Raw genomic sequence first — 24709 nt, 5'->3', positions numbered from 1 at the left:
GGAGGAAACCCACGCAGACACAGGGAGAACACACCACACTCCTCACAGACAGTCACCCGGAGGAAACCCACACAGACACAGAGAGAACACACCACACTCCTCACAGACAGACACCCGGAGGAAACCCACGCAGACACAGAGAGAACACACCACACTCCTCACACACAGTCACCCGGAGGAAACCCACGCAGACACAGGGAGAACACACCACACTCCTCACAGACAGACACCCGGAGGAAAGCCACGCAGACACAGGGAGAACACACCACACTCCTCACAGACAGACACCCGGAGGAAACCCACGCAGACACAGGGAGAACACACCACACTCCTCACAGACAGACACCCGGAGGAAACCCACGCAGACACAGGGAGAACACACCACACTCTTCACAGACAGACACCCGGAGGAAAGCCACGCAGACACAGGGAGAACCCACCACACTCTTCACAGACAGACACCCGGAGGAAAGCCACGCAGACACAGGGAGAACACACCACACTCCTCACAGACAGTCACCGGGAGGAAACCCACGCAGACAGGGAAAACACCACACTCCTCACAGACAGTCACCCAGAGGAAACACACGCAGACACAGGGAGAACACACCACACTCCTCACAGACAGTCACTCGGAGGAAACCCACGCAGACACAGGGAGAACACACCACACTCCTCACAGACAGTCACCCGGAGGAAACCCTCGCAGACACAGAGAGAACACACCACACTCCTCACAGATAGTCACCCGGAGGAAACCCACGCAGACACAGAGAACACACCACACTCCTCACAGACAGTCACCACAGCGCCTGAAGCGCCCCCATGTGGAGAGGATAAAAATGAAGGAGGCGGAGGCTGCAGTTTAGGGTTTTTTTGTCCATTTTATATATTTTTTTTTTATTCATTAAGGAAAAGCATAATTACTACAAATTACAAATGACACTAAGAGCGAATCACATCAGCCTACAAAGCAGATATCATGAATATTAAATGTTATACAAGTTTCTCATTCAAGTATTTTACATTTTTCCTTTTTATCTTTTTTTTGTTCTTTTTTCTTCTTCATTTCTCACAAAGCCCAAGAGAAAACATCGCTCAGCTCCTGACTGCGGCCTTTACTCTTAGTTATTATTATTATTCTCTCTGTTTTACACACCTTTACACGGCTGCTTCTTTTTCTATGGCTTCATGGAGTCCTGATTAGTCTCATTTATTTGTCTTTGATCTCAGACTGAGCTCTAACACTGAGGTTGAGGAGAGAAACAGCGCCTCCTTCAGGATAAGGGCGAGACACGGCCCTGTGTAAAGACCGACACAGACGCTCCTCTCTGTGATCTGTTCCTATTCTTTGAGTAAAGGATGCTTTAGTAAATTTCATTAAACATTAAAAACATCTCTATTTAACCACTGCTCCCTAAAGAAAAACAAATAATAATAATACATCTCTCTCTCTGTGTGTAACTCTTCAACCACTGGTTAAAGTAAAACAAAACTAAACGTTAAGAGATTAAAACTACGCCTGACGCGTTTAAAGATTCTCGTCTCTTTACACGAAAAGGGGCTGCAGCCTCAATAATCAGTCTTTACATTTTTAATGGAACACAAAGGAAAAATTACACCGTGATTGGCTCCTGATGCACATTGTTTCATTTCCGGCACCAGCAGCTGTTTTTTTTAATGTATTCATATTTTTAAATGCCAGAATTCCTGTCGATATTTTTTCCCTTTCCTCGCTCTGCGCTGATGATCCCCGTTCCCTAAACTAACATGGACACAGACATTTAACATCGCTACGACACACAAGGAACTCAAATTAAAAACAATAAAAAGTTGTTTTTTTTCTGGGACGATAAAAAAATATATCGTGCGAACACATGTAAGGCAAAGAGAAATCTGTCCTTCACCCAAAGAGTCAAACAGGCCCGAGCTCTCACTCAGCAGCGTTTACCCAAACAGCAGAGAGGTGGCGCCATTTCTCCCAGCTGTGCTGAGGCTTCCTCGCTCGATTCAGGACCAGTCCAGCTTTGGGCCAATCAAACTTAGACTTGAATCGGACAGTAAGCCTTTGGGCCAGACTCGCAGGGCTGACCCGGTTTGGCCAAACAGGCTTCAGATAAAAGGTCTCTTTGGGCCAGTCAGGTCAAACCAACTTTGGGTCACTCGGAACGAGCCAATCAGATTTGGGCCAATCAAATCCAGGGGCCGACCAGCCTTTGGGCCAATCAGCATGAGGTAATCAGACATGGGCCAATAAGCCTTTCAGCAAATCAGAATGTACCAATCCAGGTTCAGGATAATCCAGCTTTAATCTAAATACCGAGATAATCCAGTCTCGGGCCAATCAGCCTTGAGTTAGTCCAGTTTTAAGCCAATCAAATACAACAACAAATCCAGGCATGGTCCAATCAGACACTGGGTGAACCACAGTGAGTCAGATTTCATAGATCAATCGTCTAAGGACCGGTCCAGAACAAACACGCAGCCTCTGGGCAGATCCAAATGGACCAATACCAGTCTGAGCCAATGAACACAGGCAAGTCCAGTCTCTGGGCCAATCAGCTTTGGGCTAATGCAACCATTGAGCCAATCAGCATGCACTAATCCCTCTTTGGGCCACTTAACCCGGCCAAAGAGTTTTGGGCCAATCAGCGCGGACATCAAATCAACCCAGGGCCAATCAGCCTCAGGCTGATCCAGTCTCTTGGTCAATCAGCTTTGGGCCAGTCATGCAGCAAAGCCTCCACATCCTAAATGGGGTCGTGTGTCTGAGGTCAGTGGAAAGCCTTGAGCTGTGCGCACATTTTACAGTTCATAGCTTTTTATTCTCTATATTTTTTTTTTTTTAGTTTTTTATTATTTCACCGTCACATCCCAAACACCTCCATCTCTCCTCCTTCAAGTAGTCGGGATTCAGTTCCAGTCCTCGAAGTGAAGCAGAAAGACGACGACGATGAAGACAAAGGTGATGATGATGAAGAAGAGCTGCTCGCAGTCCTCCAGGCTGAGTGATGATTGTTTTTAGCACAAAGAACCACAAGCGCGTCGGCTCCGAAGAAGCTCCTGTAACAGATGACGTGACGCTGGAAGACGAAGGAGGAGGAGTGAAGAGAGAAGCGCTTCTGGATGTTTGAGTTTTGCATAAATTGCAGTCTGTTTGTTTATTTAAACGCTGTACAATCGACGGTTAAGGTGGCCGGCACAAGCAGAGAAAAATAAACAAAAACAACTCATTGAAATAAGGCAACTTTCATCAATCTCGGGCCGAGCTGGGGGTGGTCTACGAGTCCGGCTTCAGGAAGTGTCCGCTTCCGTTCGCAAGGGTTTTTTTTTTTTTTTTTCTTTTTAACGGTTTCTGTTTTTTCCCTCCGTTTTCTTGTTTTTTTTCCATTCTTTTATTTTCCCGTCCAATTTTTCAACAGATGTTCAGTCGTCCACTGAGAAAGAAATCGGCAGAAATCAGGAGACAACGGGGTCAAGAACTTAGGAGAAGAACTAAAAGGGTCCGCTTTTTTGATGCGGCCCATCCACTGGCTGAAAGAGGTCGAGTGAAGGTGGACAGTGGGGAAAATAAAAGTAATGATAATAAAAATAATAAAAATAATAATAATAATAATGATAAAAATAAAAGTGAAGAGTGGACGAGTCCTCGTCCCTTCAGTAGTCTCTCTGTCTCTTGCCGCAAACAAACGAAATCGTCCCGATGTGAAAGGAAAAGAAAACAGGAAAGTGGTAGTTTAATGGAAGAGCCTTGATTTATTTTGTGGTCGATTCGTGGTGGTCAAGTTCCTCGTGCTGCGGTGGACTCTGGACCCCGTGGTGGTGAAAGGGATTATGGGTAGCTGTGTGTTGTGTGGGGGTTATTTGGAAGGCTTGGTGTTTTTGGCCTCGTCTCTAGGGGGTGCTGCTGCGTTCTGTCGTCCAGACTGCTGAGACGGGTGTCTGCGGCGTCCTTCTCCTCCGGACGAAAGCCTCTTATGTCCACCGTCCTCCATCGGGGGCTGGGGGGTGGCAGAGGACAGAAACTATTTAAAAATCAAATCCAAATCTAAAACCTTCCTAAATCTAATCAATTCATACATTATAAACATGTCATTTAAATTAATGAAGCTGAAAACAGACAAAACACTCAGAAGAGCCTTCGCTCGACTTTGTGCTCACAGCTATGAGGCTTTATCTCTAAATGTGTGCGATCAGTTCGCTGGAAAATCATCTGCTGTGGTGTGCGCTAAACCACAAGTGAACTGCACAGCATCGAAAACCCTCCACTCAACACACACTCAAATATAAGGCTCACGAAGCGCAACTGTGTCCCCATGTTAATACCGTATACTGGGTTACTATTTTGAGAAAGAATAACAGTATGAAAAATGTGGATACCTGCTTCCGAATAAGCATTAGATCACCACACCTTTTAGGGTGTACTATAGGCCCTGAAACGTCAACCTCTGCATCATTTACTGTGCAACAAATTCACCACATTTAAGGTGGACCAGAAGCACTGGAACGTAACTGCTGCACTATTTAAAGATGCATTAGATGTGTTACAAAGTAACCACTGCACCATTTACGGTGGAAAAGTCCGCATGAGAAACTGCTCAGACAAAAGTAGAACACAAAGTTTAAATAAAAACACGGATGAACAGGGGACTTCAGCTTTGTTATTTTTCATTTCTAACTCACATCCACTCTGAAATCCTCCAGACGCTTGAATTTGCTCAAATACTCCTGCAGCTTCGGGTCAATCTCCAGGTTTTTCGCTTTGGAATATTTGAGGAAGGCCCAGAACTTCTCCAGTCCGTACAGCTGACCTGAGAACAGAGGAGCAATCAGATACAGAGTCAACATCAGCCGCAAGGACCCATGATTTAAAACAGGGTTTAGTACAGAACCTGACACATCCAGGCCTCTAGGTGTCAGTGTAAAGGCTGGATCAGAGTCAATGAAGAAAACGACTGACGATCTGCTTTAGGTTCAGAGCAGAGATGTTGTTGCACTGTGTGGTAGTGTTATTTCTGAAAGTGTAATAACCTGCTTCGTAGTCCTTCATGGTCTCCTCCTGGAAATCTTTAAATATTTCTGTCCGAAACTTCCTCTCCAGGCCGTAGCTGTAATACCTGAACAGACACTCCAGGCCGTACCTGCGCAGGTGAAACACACTTCATCTCAGGCTCATTCATTAACACCACAAAACCCTCTGTACAACTTTAACAGTGAACGACTCCTGTGTTTCACTTCTTATGCATTCGAACAGGGAGGGGTGTGTGTGTGTGTGTGTGTAAAAATCTTAAAGGATGTATTATATAACGTCTGAGAAAAGTTTTATTGTGTTCTACCTCCGTAAACCAGCCTTGAGCTCACAGCAGGTTTGTTTACATAAAAAGGAAGTCTGTCTCCCCCTGGTGGTGGACTCCCAGAGACTGGGATCACAGCTAAGGATGGTTCAGAGACCTATTAAATTGAGTTAACTCTACAACTACAACCTTTAAATTCTAAGCTAAATGTAACGGCACTGGTCTGTGGCGCTGGATTGAGGCCAAATGCCATCAGATCCTCAGAGCAATGTTCCACTACATCAGATGCAAGTCTTCCCAGGAGAGGACTGCTCCTGCAATGAGAGGAAGCCGAAGTCCGTACCTGTATCCCTCTTTCCCGTCCTCCACCACCAGCTGCCGGAATTCTTCATACATTTTCCGGTTAAAGTGATCCCTCAGGAAAAACGACCAGAAACGAAAGAGTGTGTTCATCTCCTGAGACTGACCTATACCCAGCCTCTTCCTCTCTGCAGAGAGAGAGAGTTCCATTAATAATTACAAATATATAAAGAGAGAGAAAGAGTTAAACTAAAAGTTGAATGAATAATGACAAATGTGACGACACAGAACAGACAGAGAAACAAACGGAACAAAAACAAACCAAGAGACATCAACAAAACGGAGTCAGGGATCGGTAGAGGATACAGGCGAGTGGGGGAGTCGAGGGCGTGAGGAGTTGAGGGCGTGAGTGAGGTGCGAGGAGTTTAGTGTGTGTGTGTGTGTGGATGAGCGGGGCTAGGAGCCGAGGGAGTGAGTGTGGGGCGAGGAGTTGAGGGCGTGAGTGAGGTGCGAGGAGTTGAGGGTGTGTGTGTGTGTGTGTGTGTGTGTGTGTGTGTGTGTGTGTGGATGAGCGGGGCTAGGAGCCGAGGGAGTGAGTGTGGGGCGAGGAGTTGAGGGCGTGTGTGTGTGTGTGTGTGTGGATGAGCGGGGCTAGGAGCCGAGGGAGTGAGTTGGGGCGAGGAGTTGAGGGTGTGAGTGAGGTGCGAGGAGTTTAGTGTGTGTGTGTGTGTGTGGGTGGATGAGCGGGGCTAGGAGCCGAGGGCATGAGTGTGGGGCGAGGAGCCGAGGGCGTGAGTGTGGATGAGCGGGGCTAGGGTGAGCCGGGTCAGGGATCAGTACAGCGAGCGAGAGGGGCATCACCGTTGAGGCAGCGCCGGCGGTATTTGTGGTACACGTGCTGAGTGAAGCCGTTCTCCTTCAGCAGCTCGTGGGATGGATGCTGGAACTTCGGCAAAGACTGAGGGGTGCAGCCGAAGTTGCTCAGCGCCGGAGTGCCCTCTGATGGACTGGCGTTGGAGCTGCAGAGAAACAGAATAAAGGTTCAGTATCAGTCTCCACCTTCTCCGTCTCTGCCACACTTCCTCTGATCAGGACACGTGCCCTACCTCACGGACGCGGTGCGTGACCGGTGTTCTCTGGAGTCCATCACCCAACCCACGTGACACTCCATCGGAGGGTTGGAACTGTGCCTCGTTTTTCTCTTACGGGGCGTCTGGAACAAACAAACAAACAGTAAACAATCTGTCCACCTCCAGCTTCCTGTGTGTGTCAGAGGGAGGGAGTGGGAGTGTGCGCGCGTGAGAGAGTGTCAGAGAGAGCATGAGTGTGAGACAGTGTAAGAGAGAGTATTTTTACCTTAGCGTCCACGGCCCTGCCCTCCTTGACGACGGGGTAGAAGCGGGGTGTGTGTGTGGGGTCTCGGAGGTGGGGTGTGCGGGGGGTCCTGGGGGTGCGGGCGTTGCGGTAGTTGGGAGAGTCCGGCACCGTGGTGGGCAGCGAGCGGGCGATGGCAGACGGCTCCGGAGCTCCGAACAGTTTATTGGCCAGAGCGTCTGTGGGGACTGAGCAACAAACACTCAGATTACTAATCGACCAATCACAGACTCTCACACTGATCTCACACTCACACAGGTGGCAAAACAGTGATAAACAACAGGTAAAAAGATTTCAGTGCCAGGAATTTTACATGATATTCCAGGTAGGCGTCAGTGTGTTGTAGGTAGATTCTAAGGTTTTGGAAGGTGGTTGCTAGGGTGTTAAATGGTGGTTGCTAGGGTGTTGTGTGTAGCTGTTAGGGTGTTGTCATTGAAACTCCAGCAGCTGTTAGCGTGGTGTGTGGCAGGTGTTTGTACAGAATTAATGGCAGTTTTATTAAAAACAATATTCTTTCTCACAATTATTAAGAAGAAAATAGTTATATTAAATTATTCTTTTAATCAAGCATGACTAATGAAGCCGTGTAAAATAAAAGTCCTCTCACTGTGCTGAGGTCGTGGGGGTCCAGGGGGAACCTCCTGATTCGGGTCGACCGGAGGTTCAGGTGTCAGACAGTCGAACTGCTCTCGGCTGATCAGGTGAACCTTCTTAAAGTTCTCAACTTCCTGCTGCTCTCACAGACAATCACACACACACACACTTCTGTTAATAAACACTGAACAGTCAACACCCAGAAGAATCTGTCTGATCATGTTTAATAAAAGCAGAGTCATCATTAACTTTATAAATATTAAATTATTAATAATATGCTCCATAAAAAAAGAGGTAAATTACAACTGAAAAAATAAATAAATACTTTGATTAAAAATGTAAAGAGTAAAGCACAGAATGAACAACGTTTCAACAAAACAATTCAAAAAACAAAAAAAACCTCGACATTTATTTTTAATTAAACCTCAACTCCTCGCTGTAAACAAATCCAACACAAAATAAAGAGAACATTAATCAGTGTTTGTTCATTTAAGTCTATTATTTGTTTAATAAATATTTCTTTCCTACAGAGACCCTCCAGAATAAAAAGCCCTGTAAACTGTGGGATATTTAATAATTGTAAATTAAACAGAAATCCTCACCCCGTGTAAAGTCACTACCACTGATCTGCACCGCTCCATTTTCCCAGAATTCCCCAGGAGCCTGAGATTTATTTATAAACACAAACCCTCGACACGTGAAACAGCACAAAGAGCCGCTGCACAAAAGACAACAACAACCACCTGAAACCAGGACCTTCCCCAAAAAACACACACACAAACACACACCAGTCACTGGAACCTGGCAGAACACACACCGAGCGGTACACAGTCAGGAGCAAATAAGAACATACTTCAACAGCCCATTCTCCACCGGCAGCGCTTTTACTGAGCGCCACCAGGGTTCACACAGACATCAACAAATAAACGTTAATAAACATCCGCTGCTTTACAGCGAAATAAATCTAAATCATAACCCTTTAACACCACAGACCTGGGACCTTTTAACTTCGGTTTCACTTTAAACTCCACTGAGGGCTGGGACTAGTTTTTGTGGCAGAAACTGCAGGAAGGCACAGGGATATTATTTGCTTCACTCTGTTCTTTATATTTCAGAACTCTATAAAGCAGCAGAACACAACCAAACCCCAACCGTGACGTTCTTCACCATAAAAACACCTCCCTGTTCTTCTACGACTCAGACGACTATTTCACAGATTTAATAAAAAACACAAAGCAGTGTTCTCCCCCTGTGTAAACAGCCCCTGTTCAGAACACCCGCTTTCAGCACCTGTTCCTTTAAATGATAATGAGCCGCTCGCTGTTCACCCCGACCCCGAGCGCACAGCAGTGAGGAGCGAGGAGCAGAAGCTCTGGTTTTTAGCCGTTTTCACTCTGTTCTCTTTCTTCTCCGTTTTTACTCAGTGCTCTTATTTCTCCGCGCTCGTTGTGTCTGTTTTGCTGAGTTTAACCTCGTCTTTGTGCTCTCACATAAACACGGGTCCAGCGCTGTGACTGGACAGAGTCCAATCACAGGGGGTCATTCTAAAGTCTCTGCACTTGACGACACTGACTTGGGGACTTGTTTCACAGTGTGGGGGTTGGTGGGCTCCAGGGGTTTTGTTCGTGATATTTCCCCTTTAACAATGAAACACTTCAAGTGCATGATATCGTGTACTGACTAAGGTGACTATGCTAATGTTAAAGTTATGTTGCCCTTGATGCAGAAGTAAATCAGACCTGCTACATACATTTCCCGCCGCCTACAGCATTAACCCTTTAGTGTGTTAGCCATGTGTGTAACAACAGCGTGGACTGTGGTGGTGTGTAAAGATGTGCGTTTACCTTGATGGTGGCGTACTCGGGCTCATAGGAGTCAGTCCACAGATCCTGCTCGTAGTAGAACAGCCCGTCGTTGATGACCTTGACCAATTCGCTGGTCAGTTTGGAGCGGGAGATGTGGTTCCCGGTACGGTCTCCTCCCGGATGTTTCCGGAGGTACGGCGGCGTCTGGGTCACGATCAGTATCTTGTTCACGTCCCTGTCGTCAATCTCTCCGTCGGTGTCCTCGTCCGACCAGTCGGTGAAGGTGTTCCTCCTGCCGTCTATCTGCTCCATCTCTTCGTCGAACAGGAAGTCCAGTTCCTCCGGCTCGTCCGCCACTTCCGGAGGAGAGGTCTGAACCGGAGAGCGGGAATCCTCTGCTTTCTGGAACCGGAGAAAAATATTAACAGTAAAACTCTGTTCTGGTTGTAGTGCTTTTCCACCGCATGGTCCCTAACTTACTGGTCCCGCCCCCAACCCCTGTTTATAATCCCTGTTACGCCCCCTGCTGGTAACCCTGTCAGGAATGAAACTGTGGTGATGTAGAGGAGATTTACGACCACTCGGAGGCGCTCTAATGCCACAGAGTAATTCAGAGACCCACAGCACTTCAGAAGCCATCTGTACCTTGGGTCGGGCCGGAGAGGGTCTGGGGCGTTTCTTGACCTCGATCCAGGACTCGGAGTCCAGATCCGGAAGACTGGCCGATAACCCTTTAGGCATGGACTTCAGATTACTGATGTCCTCCAGCTTCTGATCCGGAGTGGACGACCGAGGGGTCACTGGAATAAAAATAAAACAGTAACACTGAGCTTCAGAGCGACCTTTAACAGACAGGTCATGACACACACACTTTTACTCTATGGTCAGTTTCCGCAGTCACACACTCCACACTGAATCAGTGCAAAATTAAAGGGACTTTGGTCGATTCACCTCAGAAAATCAGCAGCAAATTCTAATGTAAACTGCTAAATTCAACATAATATTCACATCCTCTTCTATGGTTACTGCTGCCTTCAGTCATTTTTATTTAATTATTTCTACACTTTTATTTTGGATTTACAGGCTGCTGAAGGTAAAAGCAAGGATTGTTCTGCAGCAGAAGTGACCTTTTTAACAAGTTGTGTTCCCTTTTTGGTTTTAATCTCTGAAGAACTAAGATCTGTGCCGCATGAAAGTAGTGTAACAAATAATACATTTTACTGTTGTTATAACTGTTAATAACTGTATTACTAGCAGATTTAAAACTCCTACGTGGTCCTCCAGGCTGTTTGCCCATGATCTGGCGGGGAATGAACTCGGGGCAGTTGATGAGCTGGGAGAAATCCGTTTGGGAATGTTCTGGAACGGATAATCCGGGCAGTGGCCATTTTTCCGGCTCCTCTTTCCGTCTGATTTTCATATCAATAATCTCCACTTCTTTACTGTCTTTCAAAGCCTGAGAAAACACACACACACACACACACACATCAGACTGTAGATCTGTAACTCCAAACAGGGCTCAGGGCAGAGAGGGGGCGCTATCATTGTGAAACGGGGAGTCAGTGCTGTTTAACTGGGTTTAGAGCAGAACCAACTCCCATTAGAGCAGAATTAGACGAGAGGCACTGAAGAACGAACATTTACAGAGAGAAACATTAAAGCGTTTAAGCCCAGACCTGGAGGATGAGGTTGATGTCTGTGGTCAGAGCCTGGACTCGGTGGAAGCCGGCGATGAGGGCAACAGGTAGAAAACCTTCCATGTCCATCTTCCTCCTCAGGAAGAAGTCCCTCTCCAGATTATCCACGCTGAAGTAATACTCACTGAGGAGGCGTTAACAGAGACAGGAAGGGGTTAACAGAAGACAAAAGTGTAGCGCTAGGAACGAATCGATACAGCAATTCTGGGCAGATTAACGTATCATACGTGTATCTAATAAATCTACACAAATCCAATTAATAATAAACAATTTAGTGTTAACTTAAAGCAAAGGAATAAACACAAATACTAATAGACCTTAAGAAATGTGACTATTCAACACTACATTAATACAGAAGTTCGTCTTCGCTCAGTCTTGCAGTAAATCGCATTAAAATCTCTTACGTGAAAACACTGCAGGGAGAATTCATTTTTAAACACTACACGTACATTATTTTAAAGTTTTCTTAAAGTGGATTACATCGATTTAAAACCTTTAGAGTCACAAAAGTTAAAGACTTGTCTTTGTCTCTCTTTATTCTTTAACTCTCACCTTCCTTAGCTTTGAATTTGAAAAGATTGAAAAGTCTGGTCTGAAGAAAACGCTCACAGTCTGTATGGTCCTTTTCCACCTTAAACAGTGCAGCGCTTACATTCTGCCTGTATTTCAGCCAGTTTTTCTGTTCCCCCTTTAGTGGTGACAGCTTTGTTGAATGGGTCCTTTTCACTTTACGGCGCGCAGTGCTCATGTTTAAGGTGGGACTAAAAAGGGTTTATTGTAGTTCCACCTTAAACCTTTAGCATGAAACACACCCAGATTTATCTCGCATTCCTCTTCCCAACCCCCATTGCCCTCTGAATAACGTTACAGATGACACAGCCCTTATCCACAGGTGCACGTCTGTGTCCTGAGCCGCGACATCTGACGGCGTTTAGAGGTTTACTTACATCTGTCTCTTGATGTACTCCTTCAGCAGATCCTGGTCCACAGAGTACAGATCCGAACTGCTCACGTTGTCGTAATAATATGTAACGGTGTTCCCGAACTTCTGCCCGTACGCTCCGTCCTTCCCCTCGTACGATTTGTAGCCGTAGGGATAGTCGTAGTGACCTGGAGACCCAGAGAAAACAATCAGGAAATTTCATTTGTGCATTCATTCAACACCTCACCACCTCAGGGTTTTTAATGTTCACAGAAACGAGTTTAAATAAAAAAATATGACGAGTAACTCTGAGACTGACCTCGGCTCCCTCCTCGTCCTCGCCCCCGCCCCCGTCCTCTCCCTCGGCCACGCCCCCTGAACCCTCCCCTGAAGGGGGCTCCTTCACTCTTCACACTCGACACTTCGTCATGATCATCCCGGAACTCGCGCTCGTATTTACCACTGTGCCAGTCTGGAAACACACACACACACAAATATATAAAACAGCAAAAATAAGTGTTACTCCCCTATGGAGCAGAAATAGAGCAACATCCTCATCTCGGTTCATGCTTTCAACATTCAGCAAGTTTAATAATAAAGTGTTGTTAGATAAAAACCTCTGAGGTCTGAGTCTGTTACCTCTGAGGTCGTTACGGTTGTTGTGGGGCATTCTGGGGGTCTCTCCTTGCCGAGCGTTGTTTCTGGAAGCAGAGCGCTCTCTTGGACCCTCAGATTTCACCTCAATCACCAGAGGAACCCACTTGTGTTTATTTCCTGTTACACAGACAAAATATACTCCAAGTTCACATCAACATACGCCTTTACACCTCAGCACTGAGACAGAAAGGAAGTGGCGTTGAAAAAAGTCCGCACTGAGAAAACAGGCAGCAGGTGACCGTCTGCTGGAGTTCTGATGTGGAGTCGGAGCAGAACTTTCTGCATTTCTGATTCTGGCCCGGCGTGCGCTGAATTGGTTTTGGCCCAGTGTAGGCTGCATTTGACTCAGTTTTGTCCTGGAGTGCACTGAATTGGTTTTAGCCCGGTGTGCGCTTTATTGGTTATGGCCCGGCGTGCACTGCATTTGACTCAGTTTTGGCCCGGTGTGCATCCTCAGTAATATTTAGTATTAACTTTATGATCGAACCTTTCTTGCGGTTGGCGTTCCTGCTCGAGTCCTCGTCTCCGTTCTTCTCCTCTCCCGAGTCGTCGGATTTGGCTTTCTGATTCTCTTTACTCTCCTCGTTCTCGCGCTTCTCCTTTGACTCTTTCTTCGCTGTCACCTTCTTCGGGACCTGAGGATAAACATCATTTAAATTTAACACAATAATAATAATAATTTTTATTTAGAGTGAGCTGGTGTTAATGGTAACCATGCTCAAGGCCAAGAGACCACCAGAGGCTGTGGAACTGTGTTCTCTAGAGTGCTGGAGCTCCTTCCTGTTCTTTTGGAACAATATATTTGGTGTGGCTTAATGCCATCATATCCCCACAGCAATGTGAAGCATAATCAAGGAAGAGTAGAGTGTTTTACTGCAGTGAAAAGGAACACAATCCTGATAAAAGCCCTGAGTTCAGAGAAAATGCTGGATGAACTTTAATTATTTTTTATTTTAATGAGAGCCGCGATGTAGTCGATGTATTGTTCCACCTCCATTCCCCAAACTCCACCTCTAGAGAGCACTTGGGGACAGGGAGTTTATTCCTGGCTCTTCTCTGACCTACATCACCACAGGTTTGGGGTTCAACACATTTCTAAAAACAGATTTACCCTCATAAACCCTGACCAAAATATCCACGTCAAAAATAACCACACTACAGACAACTCCAGCCAAGAGGAAAACAGCTGAGGGACTGTCCCCTGGGAGCTCTACAACTTTTATACTGACATCTGTGTCAAACTGTAAGATCTGGCAAACCTATAGCCTTATTTCATTACATTGACATTGCAAGAAAAAGCTGGCAACCCTACAACATTATACACTGAGGTTGGTAAGACGGATAACCTGGCAACCATTAAGCTATGTGTAATGTTTGCGTTTCACAGAGTAATAACTGGCAACCCTGCAATCTTTAAACTGTCTCTAGGTAAAGCCTGAAACCCCTTTAGTCTATAATGTGGTTTCAGTGTTACAGAATAAAACCTGGCAACCCTACAGCTTTCAATGTGGTTTCAGTGTTACAGAACAAAACTTGGCAACCCCACAGCCTTCAATGAGGTTTCAGTGTTAAAGAATAAGGCCTGGCAACCCTAGAACCTTCAATGAGGTTTCAGTGTTACAGAGTAAAACCTGGCAACCCTAGTCTCAGTCAGTCTCCTCAGGCAGAATGCCAGCAATCCAGAGTGTCTCAGAGAGATATCACAGAGCTCTGATATCAGAGACACAGACGTCTCAGACACGGTTAAGGTCCTGACTCTGCACCAGCGCCACATTTAATTTCAGCAGTCATTGTGATGCTCCACTGAGCCGTAACAGGAAGAAAAGAGCCTGTCTCTGCTACTCTGGGCTCAGCACAGCAGAAACCACACTACAGAACTCTGAGGAGGAGGGTAGGAAAGCTAACTTCCCTATCTCACCTAATGTTCCTTTAAGAAATAGTCATAGCCCTGACACCTAGTGGCCTGGATGTGTTAGAGATTCTGTACTGAATCCTATTTTCAACACGGCTGCCCCACGTGGGCGCCCCGCTCTGTGGAGTATGGACTAGAGCAGTCCGATTCCTAACCTCATGTGAGCTGTAAATAATAACCACTTTCATAAACTTTGTTTACTACTTTTCTGGGAATTTTTGTAGAGAGAGAAAAGAAAAAAAAAATTAACGACTGACCCCACCTTTAAAGAAACAGTAAATGGAGCTCAGGAGTAAATACACCAAATCTTACAGTTCCAAGTGTAATTCAATTTAACAGCACTCTCTTGCTTTAGAGAGTGAGGAAGAGGCAGTAGGACGGTCTCCAATCCTCCTCTAAAAGGTACATAGTGCAGTTTCAGCAGTGCTGAGCCCAGATTAGCCCAGATTAGGCTCTATTCTCTGTTACAGCTCAGCGGAGCATCACAATGATTCCGAAATTCTACCAGGTGAGGCTTTAATATAATTTATAAATAATAAAACTCACCTGAACTTCCTTGGTGGCGATTTCTCCAGGAGTCGGCCAGTTATTAGCGTCTCCAAAGTCTCCAACCTAACAAACAGAGTCCAGAGTTAAACACCATCAGGACTGACCACCTCTGATCGTTGTAGCACATCAGTCAAATCTAGAGGGGTCTTGGTTTATTAGTTTTATTTTTTCCAAAATGCTAAACTCCTCTAAACCAAGGCTGTGCACTGAACTGTTCCAGAGAGGAGGTGAACGGAACCAGACGTCGTCCTCTTTTCCACTGCACTGCACTACTCTGGTTGGTTTCCCACTCCCACAGCTCCTCCCTGAAATAATGCATTTGGTGTTGTCGCTAAGGGGAACAGTGGGCTTTGGAAACCACAACAACGGCGGCGGTAACGTTAAGCGGTGTTTACTCATGGTGTATTGGCGTGTTGTTGTTGTTTGGGACTGAACACAGCTCCGTCATCAGTTCAGACAGATCAGTAGAGTTTGTTCCTTCCTTGTTGCAGCGTCCAGCTCTCTGGATTCTTTCGTCGGCCACCGATCCAAGGAGCGTTTGAACCTCTTCAAAAGACCACGGCGTCATTTTACGAGCTGCCGTCGTGAGTCGGATAAAAACAAACGTGATCTCTGCTGCAGCTGGAGATTTTACAGATGGAGAGTTGGTGCTGGTCGTCTGCGTTGCGTGGCGTAGAGTGACGACTCTCTCTGGACAATCAGCGCTCTGCAAGGTTTACACGCCACGGTTTAGTCCCTACTCGACTCGCTCTGAACCACGAGAGAACAGCCACTAAACAAGAACCCGCTTCCAGAACCAGGACCTGATTCACCTGGTGGAGGAGTGGAACAGACCAGTAGGGACCACATTGGGGGCGTGGGGGGTGAGGGGGTGAGTGCAGTTAAAAAAGGTGTAAAGAGAACTGAAGAGTGTACCTTTCCTCCTCGGCGGGGACGAAGGTTCCCAGCTCGCACCACCTTCGCTGCTCCAGTGTTTTCTGATGAGAGAGAGAGAGAGAGAGAAACTGTGTTAAAGATCTTAATAAATTATGTGACGACATAATTAACAAAAAAAAACTAAAACACCTTTTTAAAATAATATTTAATTGAAAAGAAATTCCGAAAATATTTTGGAAATCACAAAGACAAAGCAGCGCAAGAAAACAATCATTTCACAAAAGGTACACTATAGCTACTTTAATCAGTGGTGCATCACTTTATCCTGACATCACACACCCCAACCACCATCTGCTTACACACACACACTGGTAAATAAACTAAAGATTTATAATACCTTTATTTAGAGAGTTCTATTATTATTATTATATTATTATTGTTGTTTCTAGATCCCAGGACACAGTGCAGAGCGCAGAGAAAGATCAACACGCCACAGAACCCGGCCCCTGTGAGAAGTTAAAAGTCCCTGGTGTTAAAGTCCTCAGTTTTCTGTCGCTGTGTAAACGCTGCTGTAGTTTAGGACAGAGTTAAAGGATCAGGTCTCAGATCACATTTCAACAGCAGCGTTCCTCCTCAGCTTCCTCTTTAGATTTTATGAACACACACACTCATCCTCACTCAGCGCTCCCAGAAATGACTCTGCAACAAACCCGCAGCAGTCACTCTCTAACACACACACACACACCACGTCCCCACGAGGACAGAACATGACTCAGCAAAGCCACAGCAGCTCACGGTCTGGACACCGGCTCGTCTGTTCCTGATTCAGATCTGATACTGACCCTTTACGTTAGTTGCGTACCGGTCTGACACACCGGTGTCAGAAACACATCTGTGTGGCGGTAAATCACGTTGGTTCCTGGTGTTCAGGCAGACGACACAGGCTCTGCACGTCCAGCACCGTCAAAGACAACTGTTAGCGCTTTTCCCACAAGAGAATTCTGGTACTTTCCTGTGAAGCGTCCTGCGTTTCTACACGTTTAGAGGGGAACCGAGGATACGTCACCAGCAGGGGGCGCTGCTGTGGCTGAATACAGCTCCAGAGTCATGACAGGGTCATTGTTTATTCAGTGTTCACCGTGGAGTCAGATCAGAGTGAGATATAAACACTGTGTAAATGCTGCTGAGTTCATAGGTGTCGTGCTGTGGTCGTGAACAGCGGAGAAACGTAACCAACGCAGAGTCGAGGCTCTGACCAACGCTCACGGTGTTGCCCCAAACACAGCCCCAGAAACACACACAATCGGAGCGTGTTCCTGCTTCATTTCATATTATTTATTTATATGACACGGTGTAAATGACCCCGTCCACTGGGGGATAACGCTGTGTGTGAGGCTCTGAGCTCTTTGTTGAGTTACTGACCCTCCACACGCCGACGGACCACGTCACTGTTCGCGCTGAACAACCTGCTCTTCATTGGTTCAAGCCAGGAACTAACTTTTCAGGTACATAAAACAGCTGTGTCGGTGGAAACGCATCAAACGCTGATTCCTCATTGATGGAAAGGCTCTCTGTTTCATCTCATTGTCTACTGCTTCTTTTGGTTTGTTCCACTGTGAACTTTCAAGTACTGCATTTACAGCGCTGCCCCCAACCCCTGCTACATTTGCTTTGCAGATACTGTGTGTTGCAGTGGAAGTGGTTTGTGTTAAAACACCTCCATTCAGTGTCAGAGCAAGGCCTCGTCCTCAAATAACTTCATCCATCAAACGGCATTTACACACCCTCCTCCTCCACAGCACAACACCCGGAATTCACCCCAAAACCACACACTTCAGTGAGCCCTGAACTCCAACGTTAGATAAAGCAGATTAAAGGTGCTCTATGCCGTTTCCCTAGTGTCTCGTGTTACTGTAGTTTACCAACTCCGCCACCAGAGGCCGCTAACCTGAATTCAGACTAATGTAGCCTCGAGCAGCCAAACAGGAAACCACAGCACATTAGACCCACACTCATCAGGACCCCACAGAGCAGGTGTGATGCGGTGGTGGTCAGTGTCACTGCAGTGCTGGGGGGGGGGGGGGGGAGTATGCAGAGCCACAGATGGTCTACAGTGCATTAGTGTTGAACTGTAAAGTGAATATTTGGACGAGTGAAACCCCTCTCAGATGTAGGGTGTGTGTTTGAGAGTCTCTGTGCTGTGACTGACTGGTAGCTTTAGGATGGGGTTAAACTGTGGGGAGACTACAGCGCCCCTAAGAGGACAGGTTTGAAATAGATTACCAACAGTGTCCCCTAACTCGCTGCTTTCCCACTAACTATTTAGAAAAGCACAGTGGCCACACCAACAGAGGAAGATTAAAATCTGAAACCATGGTGTTATCTGTAACCTGCTCCACAGCCTTAAACACAGCAGACTGTTAGAGAGCTGCCCTTCTGTAGCAGACTTTTATTAAAACCATTACAGGTTAAAATACTGAAGTTATTTATTATAGAATTAATAACTGAAGTTTGGTACGTTCTATAAGCCCCTGTCACACGTGAAAGGGGAGGGCCACAGCAGGTGGTGTCTGATGTGGTCTCTGAGTTGGGCGGAGACTGTGCAGTGCTTGCAGGAGATACTCCGGGACATTTGCGGCCCTGTTCACATGAAACATCTTCAGAGTTTCATACACAGGGTTTCAATAATCAGAGAATAATGGTGTGATTAACTCAATTACGCTTTTAATCAATTCACACCATTAACCTCAACATACTGCAGTTTCAGCCAAAAATGAGTCGACCTCAAACATGAGTCTTTACACCCTTCAGATTATATTTAGTGCAGGCGTGAAAACATGAATGAGAACCCAGTCCCACCCACACACACACACACACATACACACATCAGCTCAGAGCAGAGTAGCCCCACCTACACACAGAGAGAGAGAGAGACAGAGATAAAGACAAACGGGTCAGGCAACTCATCTCTCTCAGAGACACACACACACACACTCCGCCTTAACTACACCACACATTCAAACACACACACACACACACACACTCAATCTTACCTAGGCAAAACATACAAAAAAATTAAGAATATCTCAGTATGACAGTGTATGTGATGTCACTAGGTGCATGGTGTCTGTGACTGAGTGCGAGATGTGCGTGGTGTCATGGTGTGCAAGAGGTGTGTGTGGTGTCATGGTGTGTGTGAGGTGTGTGCGCGTATGTCTCGTTGTGTGCGTGGTGTCGTGGTGTGTGTGTGTGAGAGAGAGAGAGAGAAAAATGGCAACAGCGCCTCTCGTCTGTCTCAGACATTTTCCGGACGTTATCCTGCCCTCGGTGCACAGTCCGGGTAACATCTGCGTGACCGCTGCGTGAACAGAGCTGGGTACATTCTGGAGAATCATACTATACAGGCTCCACCCCCCTGCCTGAACCACACTGCACAGGCTCCGCCCCTTGCCTGAACCACACTGCACAGGCTCCGCCCCTTGCCTGAACCACACTGCACAGGCTCCGTCCCCTTGCCTGAACCACACTGCACAGGCTCCGCCCCTTGCCTGAACCACACTGCACAGGCTCCGCCCCTTGCCTGAACCACACTGCACAGGCTCCGCCCCTTGCCTGAACCACACTGCACAGGCTCCTCCCCCTGCATGAGCCACACTGCACAGGCTCCACCCCCTGCCTGAATAACAGGCTCCGGAAAAGCCTCCAGACTCAGGACAATTCTCCCAACATTTTCTGGAGTTCACGTGCGAACACGGCTCGTGTGCTTCAAGACAACCTCTGCTAGCTTAAACTTTATAAAATATTACCATTTCACCTGCTTTAATTTTTTTCATTGTCCACCACCAAGTATTAACCACACTCTTAAAAACAATGGCTCTACAGGGGTTCTTTACTAAAAGGAACCAGGCGACTGAGAACATTAGAAGAGCCCCGACCTTTAAAATCAACACTGAAACGTTCCTGTTTGAGCAGCTACAGCTCGCTTTAAAACACACTGCACTTTATTCTGCAACAGGACAGTTCTTTATTTCATCGTATCTTTTTTAGTGTTTGAATAATTTTTATCGTGTTTTCTTTTACTCTTTATGTATTTCCTTTTATTGCACTGTTTTAATTGTTTTTAATGGACTTTTATGATTTTTATTCATGCTTTTAATTTAACTGTGTTTTCTGTGAAGCACTTTGAATTGCTCGTGTATAAATGGTGCTCTATAAATAAACGTTCCTCGCCTAAAGAACGGATCTAGAGAGAACCCTGAACATTAAACTCTAACCTGATTAAAGGGTTCTTTGCCTCGTGAAGGGGTTCTTCAGACTGACCACACTCCATCAATCTGAAGAACCCTTTAATCAGGAAAAAAGGTTCTTCAAGGGTTCTACACAGAACCATTTCAAACTGGAAATGCCAACACAGGAAACTCGATCCCGACACTGGTTTAACATCTACATCAGAACTCAGAGTAACACCCAGTTCTCCCTCACAGCAAATACATTCACAACCTTTCTGTTCACAGGCGAGAGCGAGGGCTGTGGAGCCAACAATTAAACTACGGCAGCGGAACATTAAATAATCAGAATATCTAACATCAAACTTACGGGGAACCTCCCAGTGCGTTACACACAGAACCGACGGCTGGCAGATCATCTCCACATCTCAGCTGCAGCTGTTTAGACTGAACTTCCGTTAAAAGTAATCAACTAAACGCTTCTCTGTTCACAGTTAAATGTAGAAGTCGTTTCCAAGATAAAAGTCCCCTAATGCAGTGAAAGTGGTTTTGATGTCGCCCGACACTTTCAGCTTCATTCACCGTGTGCAGATCTATAAATATGGAGCTCTATGAATAGTCCGGTCCGTCTCCACTCCTCCACCACCTTCTCTACAGCTGACGGGGTTGGCTCTTTAGGTGTGTGACATCAGAAACCCTGTCTGTCTGAATCTGTTTTTGAGACGGTGTGTGGTACACTGCAATGTCAATGTGGACATGCTCTGCCTCTTTACTGACTACTTATTCTCTGAGGATACGCCTTCTAGTGTAAACATCAACCCCCCAAATACACACACACACATATATATATATATATATATATATATATATATAAAAATATACACACTAGGGGCTTTACTAAACTGAAAATACCTTTAACGTGTTGGAGTACTGTGAGGTGTAGGCCCTGTAACCCCTCTGCTGAGAGAAGCACAGACCCCACTGTGGATTAAAGCGCTTCTTTCGTCTACTGTATATCACCCCAGCCTTAAAACACCTCAATATCATACTTTAAACATTAACCACAGGCACAGATCTGCTCCTTCTGCCCCTCACAGCTCCCCTCGGTCACATGGGCCAAACCACGTTGTCCTCCAGCTGGAGGATTATGGGAGACTTTTAGCCTGAACTCATCGTTTTCACATTTCAATTCCAAAATAAACACATTAAGACTGACTTATAACAGGTTAAATGTTTAGAAAAGGGGGCATGCTGCTTATAAAAAGATAAAAACACGGGTAAAAGTCCTACAGTTCTTATATAACACAAAGTTTAACCTGGTGCTATTCGCTAAAACCCAGCTTCTGCGCGCTTTAAAGACGCTGAACAGAGAGGACTGCTCGTGTAAACACAATAAAGCATGAAAGACTCAGCTTTCCGCATTAAACACGGACAAACCGCACAAGATTGGGCGAATTTTGGGCCAAAACTGTACAAAAAAAGCCAATGCCGAGCTAACACGTGGAATCCACACGTGATTGTGCGAATTCTCCGTTCCACCTTAAATAACGCGGGGTGCCATAACGAAGCTGATACGGCATTTAAGGTGGAACGGATAGTTATTTCAGTTATCCACAACAAACACTGGAATACACGTTAAAACGCACAATTTTGGGCTTATATCAGTTTTAAATGTTAATCCACTATAAGCCACACGTTGTAATGGTTTAGAACAGGAACCAATTTAATCGAAATATTGTCAAAACAGATTATAACCGTTTTGTTTGTGGAGTAGTTTCGGTAACCCAGGCCTGGGCGGCTAACACTCAGTGATTGTTACAGAATAACACATCCAGCTAGCTTAAAAACAGAGTTGAAATGAAGTGTAAAGCGTTCAACAACAATCTTAGCTGTGTCTGCAGATTTATAAGCGGTTTGTAAAAGTATAAACGTCCACTGTATCAGAATAAACGCCAAAAGATAAAGCTGCTAAAAAAAAGCAAGCTGTTAGCAGCCGAACCGCCCACTGAGTACAAAATAAATAAAAACTGTTTTAAATCTATTATATCTGAGGCAATAATCAAGTCTGTCATAAATTAATTTGTTATCCTCAAGTTAATAGCGCAATTGATGTATGTTTTTGTTAAAAAAACACGCACCATTAACCATATTAATATCTGCTAAGTGGAACTGTACGTTCGACCTTAAGTGGCGCAATGCAAACTGTACGGCATTTAAGGTGGACCGGAGAATTCCAACTTGACCAGATAACAGTCTGGAGGAAAAAACCGCTGATTCCAATTGTAACGCTGTTTAACAGCTGGAAAGCACTACATGTGGGGAATAATGTTTGTAAAATATAAAAATCGATTTAAAACCAGGTTAAAGCAGAACCAGACCCGTGTGTGTACATATAAGCGTGTGTATATTAATGTGTGTGTGACAGCACATTCTCTCTGGTTCCAACACCACCCCAGGTTTAAAGAGAGCAGGGGCACAACCGGCCACAAAAATGCGAACGCACAAACAAACACAAATATATACACAACAAAGAGAAATAAAGTTACACACCGCTGTGTGTTTGTCCATTGACGCTGACCACGTTGAGTTTCTTAGTCCAGGGGTTCACCTTGGGCGGAGGAGCCTCAGTAAACTCCTTTTTCTCACTTTTATTCTCATTCTCCTCCACGTTTTGCTCGTTTTCGACGGCGGGCATGAGCTCATGGTCCTGCTGCGGGCCTTCGGGATCCGTCTCGTCCTTCTTCAGCAGAGGGTTGCTTGGCAGGAGAGTCTCCACCTGAGCTGCCATCTCTCCTTCCTTTCTCTCCTTTCTGCTTTCTTTCGCTTCTCTCTTCTTCACTCACTCTCGAAGCTCACAAGCCGAAAAACAAGAGAAAATCCCTCCTTTCTCCTCTGCGTCTGTCCTCCGCTCCGCTCCCACTCCTAGACCAAAAAATGATTCAGTCTAAGAGTGGCCGATTAACTCTAGAGCATGCACACGAACCGAATCCGGACCCATATAACCCACCGATCACCGACCACGGCCTAAAAACCTGCCCCAGATACTGGAATATTTCTCTAATCACGCTGATGAAGCAGCAGCACTCTGTCCGAAACTCCACCACCACGCCACACCACGGCACGGGAACGCGCACGCTGGCTGAGTCCGAATCACTCAGAGCCGACTCTTCTGAACCGCGCCCTTCCAGAGAACCGACTCGCCGCTACAGACTGATTCGAACGAGTATTTAGATAGATAGATAGATAGATAGATAGATAGATAGATAGATAGATAGATAGATAGATTCCTCTAGTCCTTCATCAGTGACACAGGACGCTGTCGGCTGGATGTTTTTGGTCGGTGGACTGTTCTCAGTCCAGACACTGAGGGGTTTAAAAACTCCAGCAGCACTGCTGTGTCTGATCCACTCTACACCAGCACAACACACACTAACACACCACCACCACGTCAGTGTCACTGCAGCGCTGAGAATGACCCACCACCACATCACACCTGTAATGCGTCCTCCACATTGTACTGCATCATTTCTGTGTATTTGTTGAATTAAGCGTATTAGAAAAATACAAAAGCTGCCGCAACATTTTCACAGGCCACCATTAATATTTTTATTATTTTTATCAAATATTAAATGTTATTGAATGAACTGCATTAAATAATTCGGTAAATAAACCACGAGTGTGAGTTAAACTGTGTAGAGCTGTGCTCTCTGTAGAAAAGCTGTCATTTATTTACATTTAATAAAAAAACAGATACAGGTGCATTACACCGGGGAGTGTCCAAAACTCCTGCACGTGACTGGCATTTATTATGGAAGGTAAAAATGTGTTTGTAAATTAGATTTTTAATATTGTTTTTGGTTTTAAATCACCACTACAGAAAAATACAGGAGATATATTTATATCATTTTATATTTTGATGAATAAAACATAAAAAAATGTTTTAAAAAGAAATATAAATGAAAATATTAATTAATATAATTTAATCACATATAAGATATAGCATAATTGATCATTTATGCATTTAATACACTTCACTTTTATAATGTTCAATTTTCTTACATGGGATCTTTTTGAAAACGATTCCATATTATTGTGCATTTGATTCACTCACTGAACCGACTCTTCACTCGAAGGAGATTTGATTTAAAACTCATTCAGTCTGTGAGCCCACGACTCTATGAACTGAATCAGATGAAATTGTCGGTTCAGTGAATCAATTCTCCAGGGCCGTCTGGGTCGTCGTGCACGCGCCCGTACAGGGGGCGTCAGCACGCATCGGCCGCGCGCACGTCTCATCCCCAGCGTTCGTACGTGCGCGTTCACGCGATGACCGGAGGCTTGTGGCTCGTTGTAATTCAGAAATGAGTCAAATGTGATTTAAATAGGAATCGAACTGGATTCAAAGGAGATTCAGCTGAGTTTATAGCCGTTTCTCCATACGTGTTCTGTTCTGTGCTTGTGTTCATGGGATACGTCATCAGTCTCAGCCCCAAGTCCTGTTCC

At 45.5% G+C, this 24709-nt stretch overlaps 1 protein-coding gene across 1 annotated transcript; it reads right to left on the bottom strand.

Moving 5' to 3' along the window:
* Nucleotides 1–884: 884 nt before the first annotated feature.
* On the bottom strand, nucleotides 885–23304 carry larp1 (La ribonucleoprotein 1, translational regulator). The gene is made up of 19 exons (XM_066645610.1): nucleotides 22757–23304; nucleotides 16020–16081; nucleotides 15102–15167; nucleotides 13131–13278; nucleotides 12626–12760; nucleotides 12306–12458; nucleotides 12012–12174; nucleotides 11044–11188; nucleotides 10640–10823; nucleotides 10013–10167; nucleotides 9407–9769; nucleotides 7576–7699; nucleotides 6951–7156; nucleotides 6701–6807; nucleotides 6456–6613; nucleotides 5638–5782; nucleotides 5032–5141; nucleotides 4684–4811; nucleotides 885–4001 (listed from the first exon to the last, which is right to left on the bottom strand). Exons 1-19 carry the CDS (start codon nucleotides 22992–22994, stop codon nucleotides 3861–3863), a joined length of 2931 nt encoding a protein of 976 aa, XP_066501707.1. The 5' UTR covers nucleotides 22995–23304; the 3' UTR covers nucleotides 885–3860.
* Between the last annotated feature and the right edge of the window lie 1405 nt (nucleotides 23305–24709).

The sequence above is a fragment of the Hoplias malabaricus genome, chromosome 15 (genome assembly GCF_029633855.1).
Source record: "Hoplias malabaricus isolate fHopMal1 chromosome 15, fHopMal1.hap1, whole genome shotgun sequence".
Classification (NCBI taxonomy): Eukaryota; Metazoa; Chordata; class Actinopteri; order Characiformes; family Erythrinidae; genus Hoplias; species Hoplias malabaricus.
This window is presented reverse-complemented; position numbering and strand designations above follow the sequence as displayed.

Excerpts from the sequence above, each read along its gene's own strand:
- larp1 (XM_066645610.1), bottom strand. The coding sequence starts at position 22,994 with ATGGCAGCTCAGGTGGAGACTCTCCTGCCAAGCAACCCTCTGCTGAAG. Across the intron at positions 12,761-13,130 it reads GAACGCCAACCGCAAGAAAG|GAAATAAACACAAGTGGGTT; the intron begins GTTCGATCATAA and ends TCTGTGTAACAG. Across the intron at positions 11,189-12,011 it reads GAGTACATCAAGAGACAGAT|TGAGTATTACTTCAGCGTGG; the intron begins GTAAGTAAACCT and ends ACGCCTCCTCAG.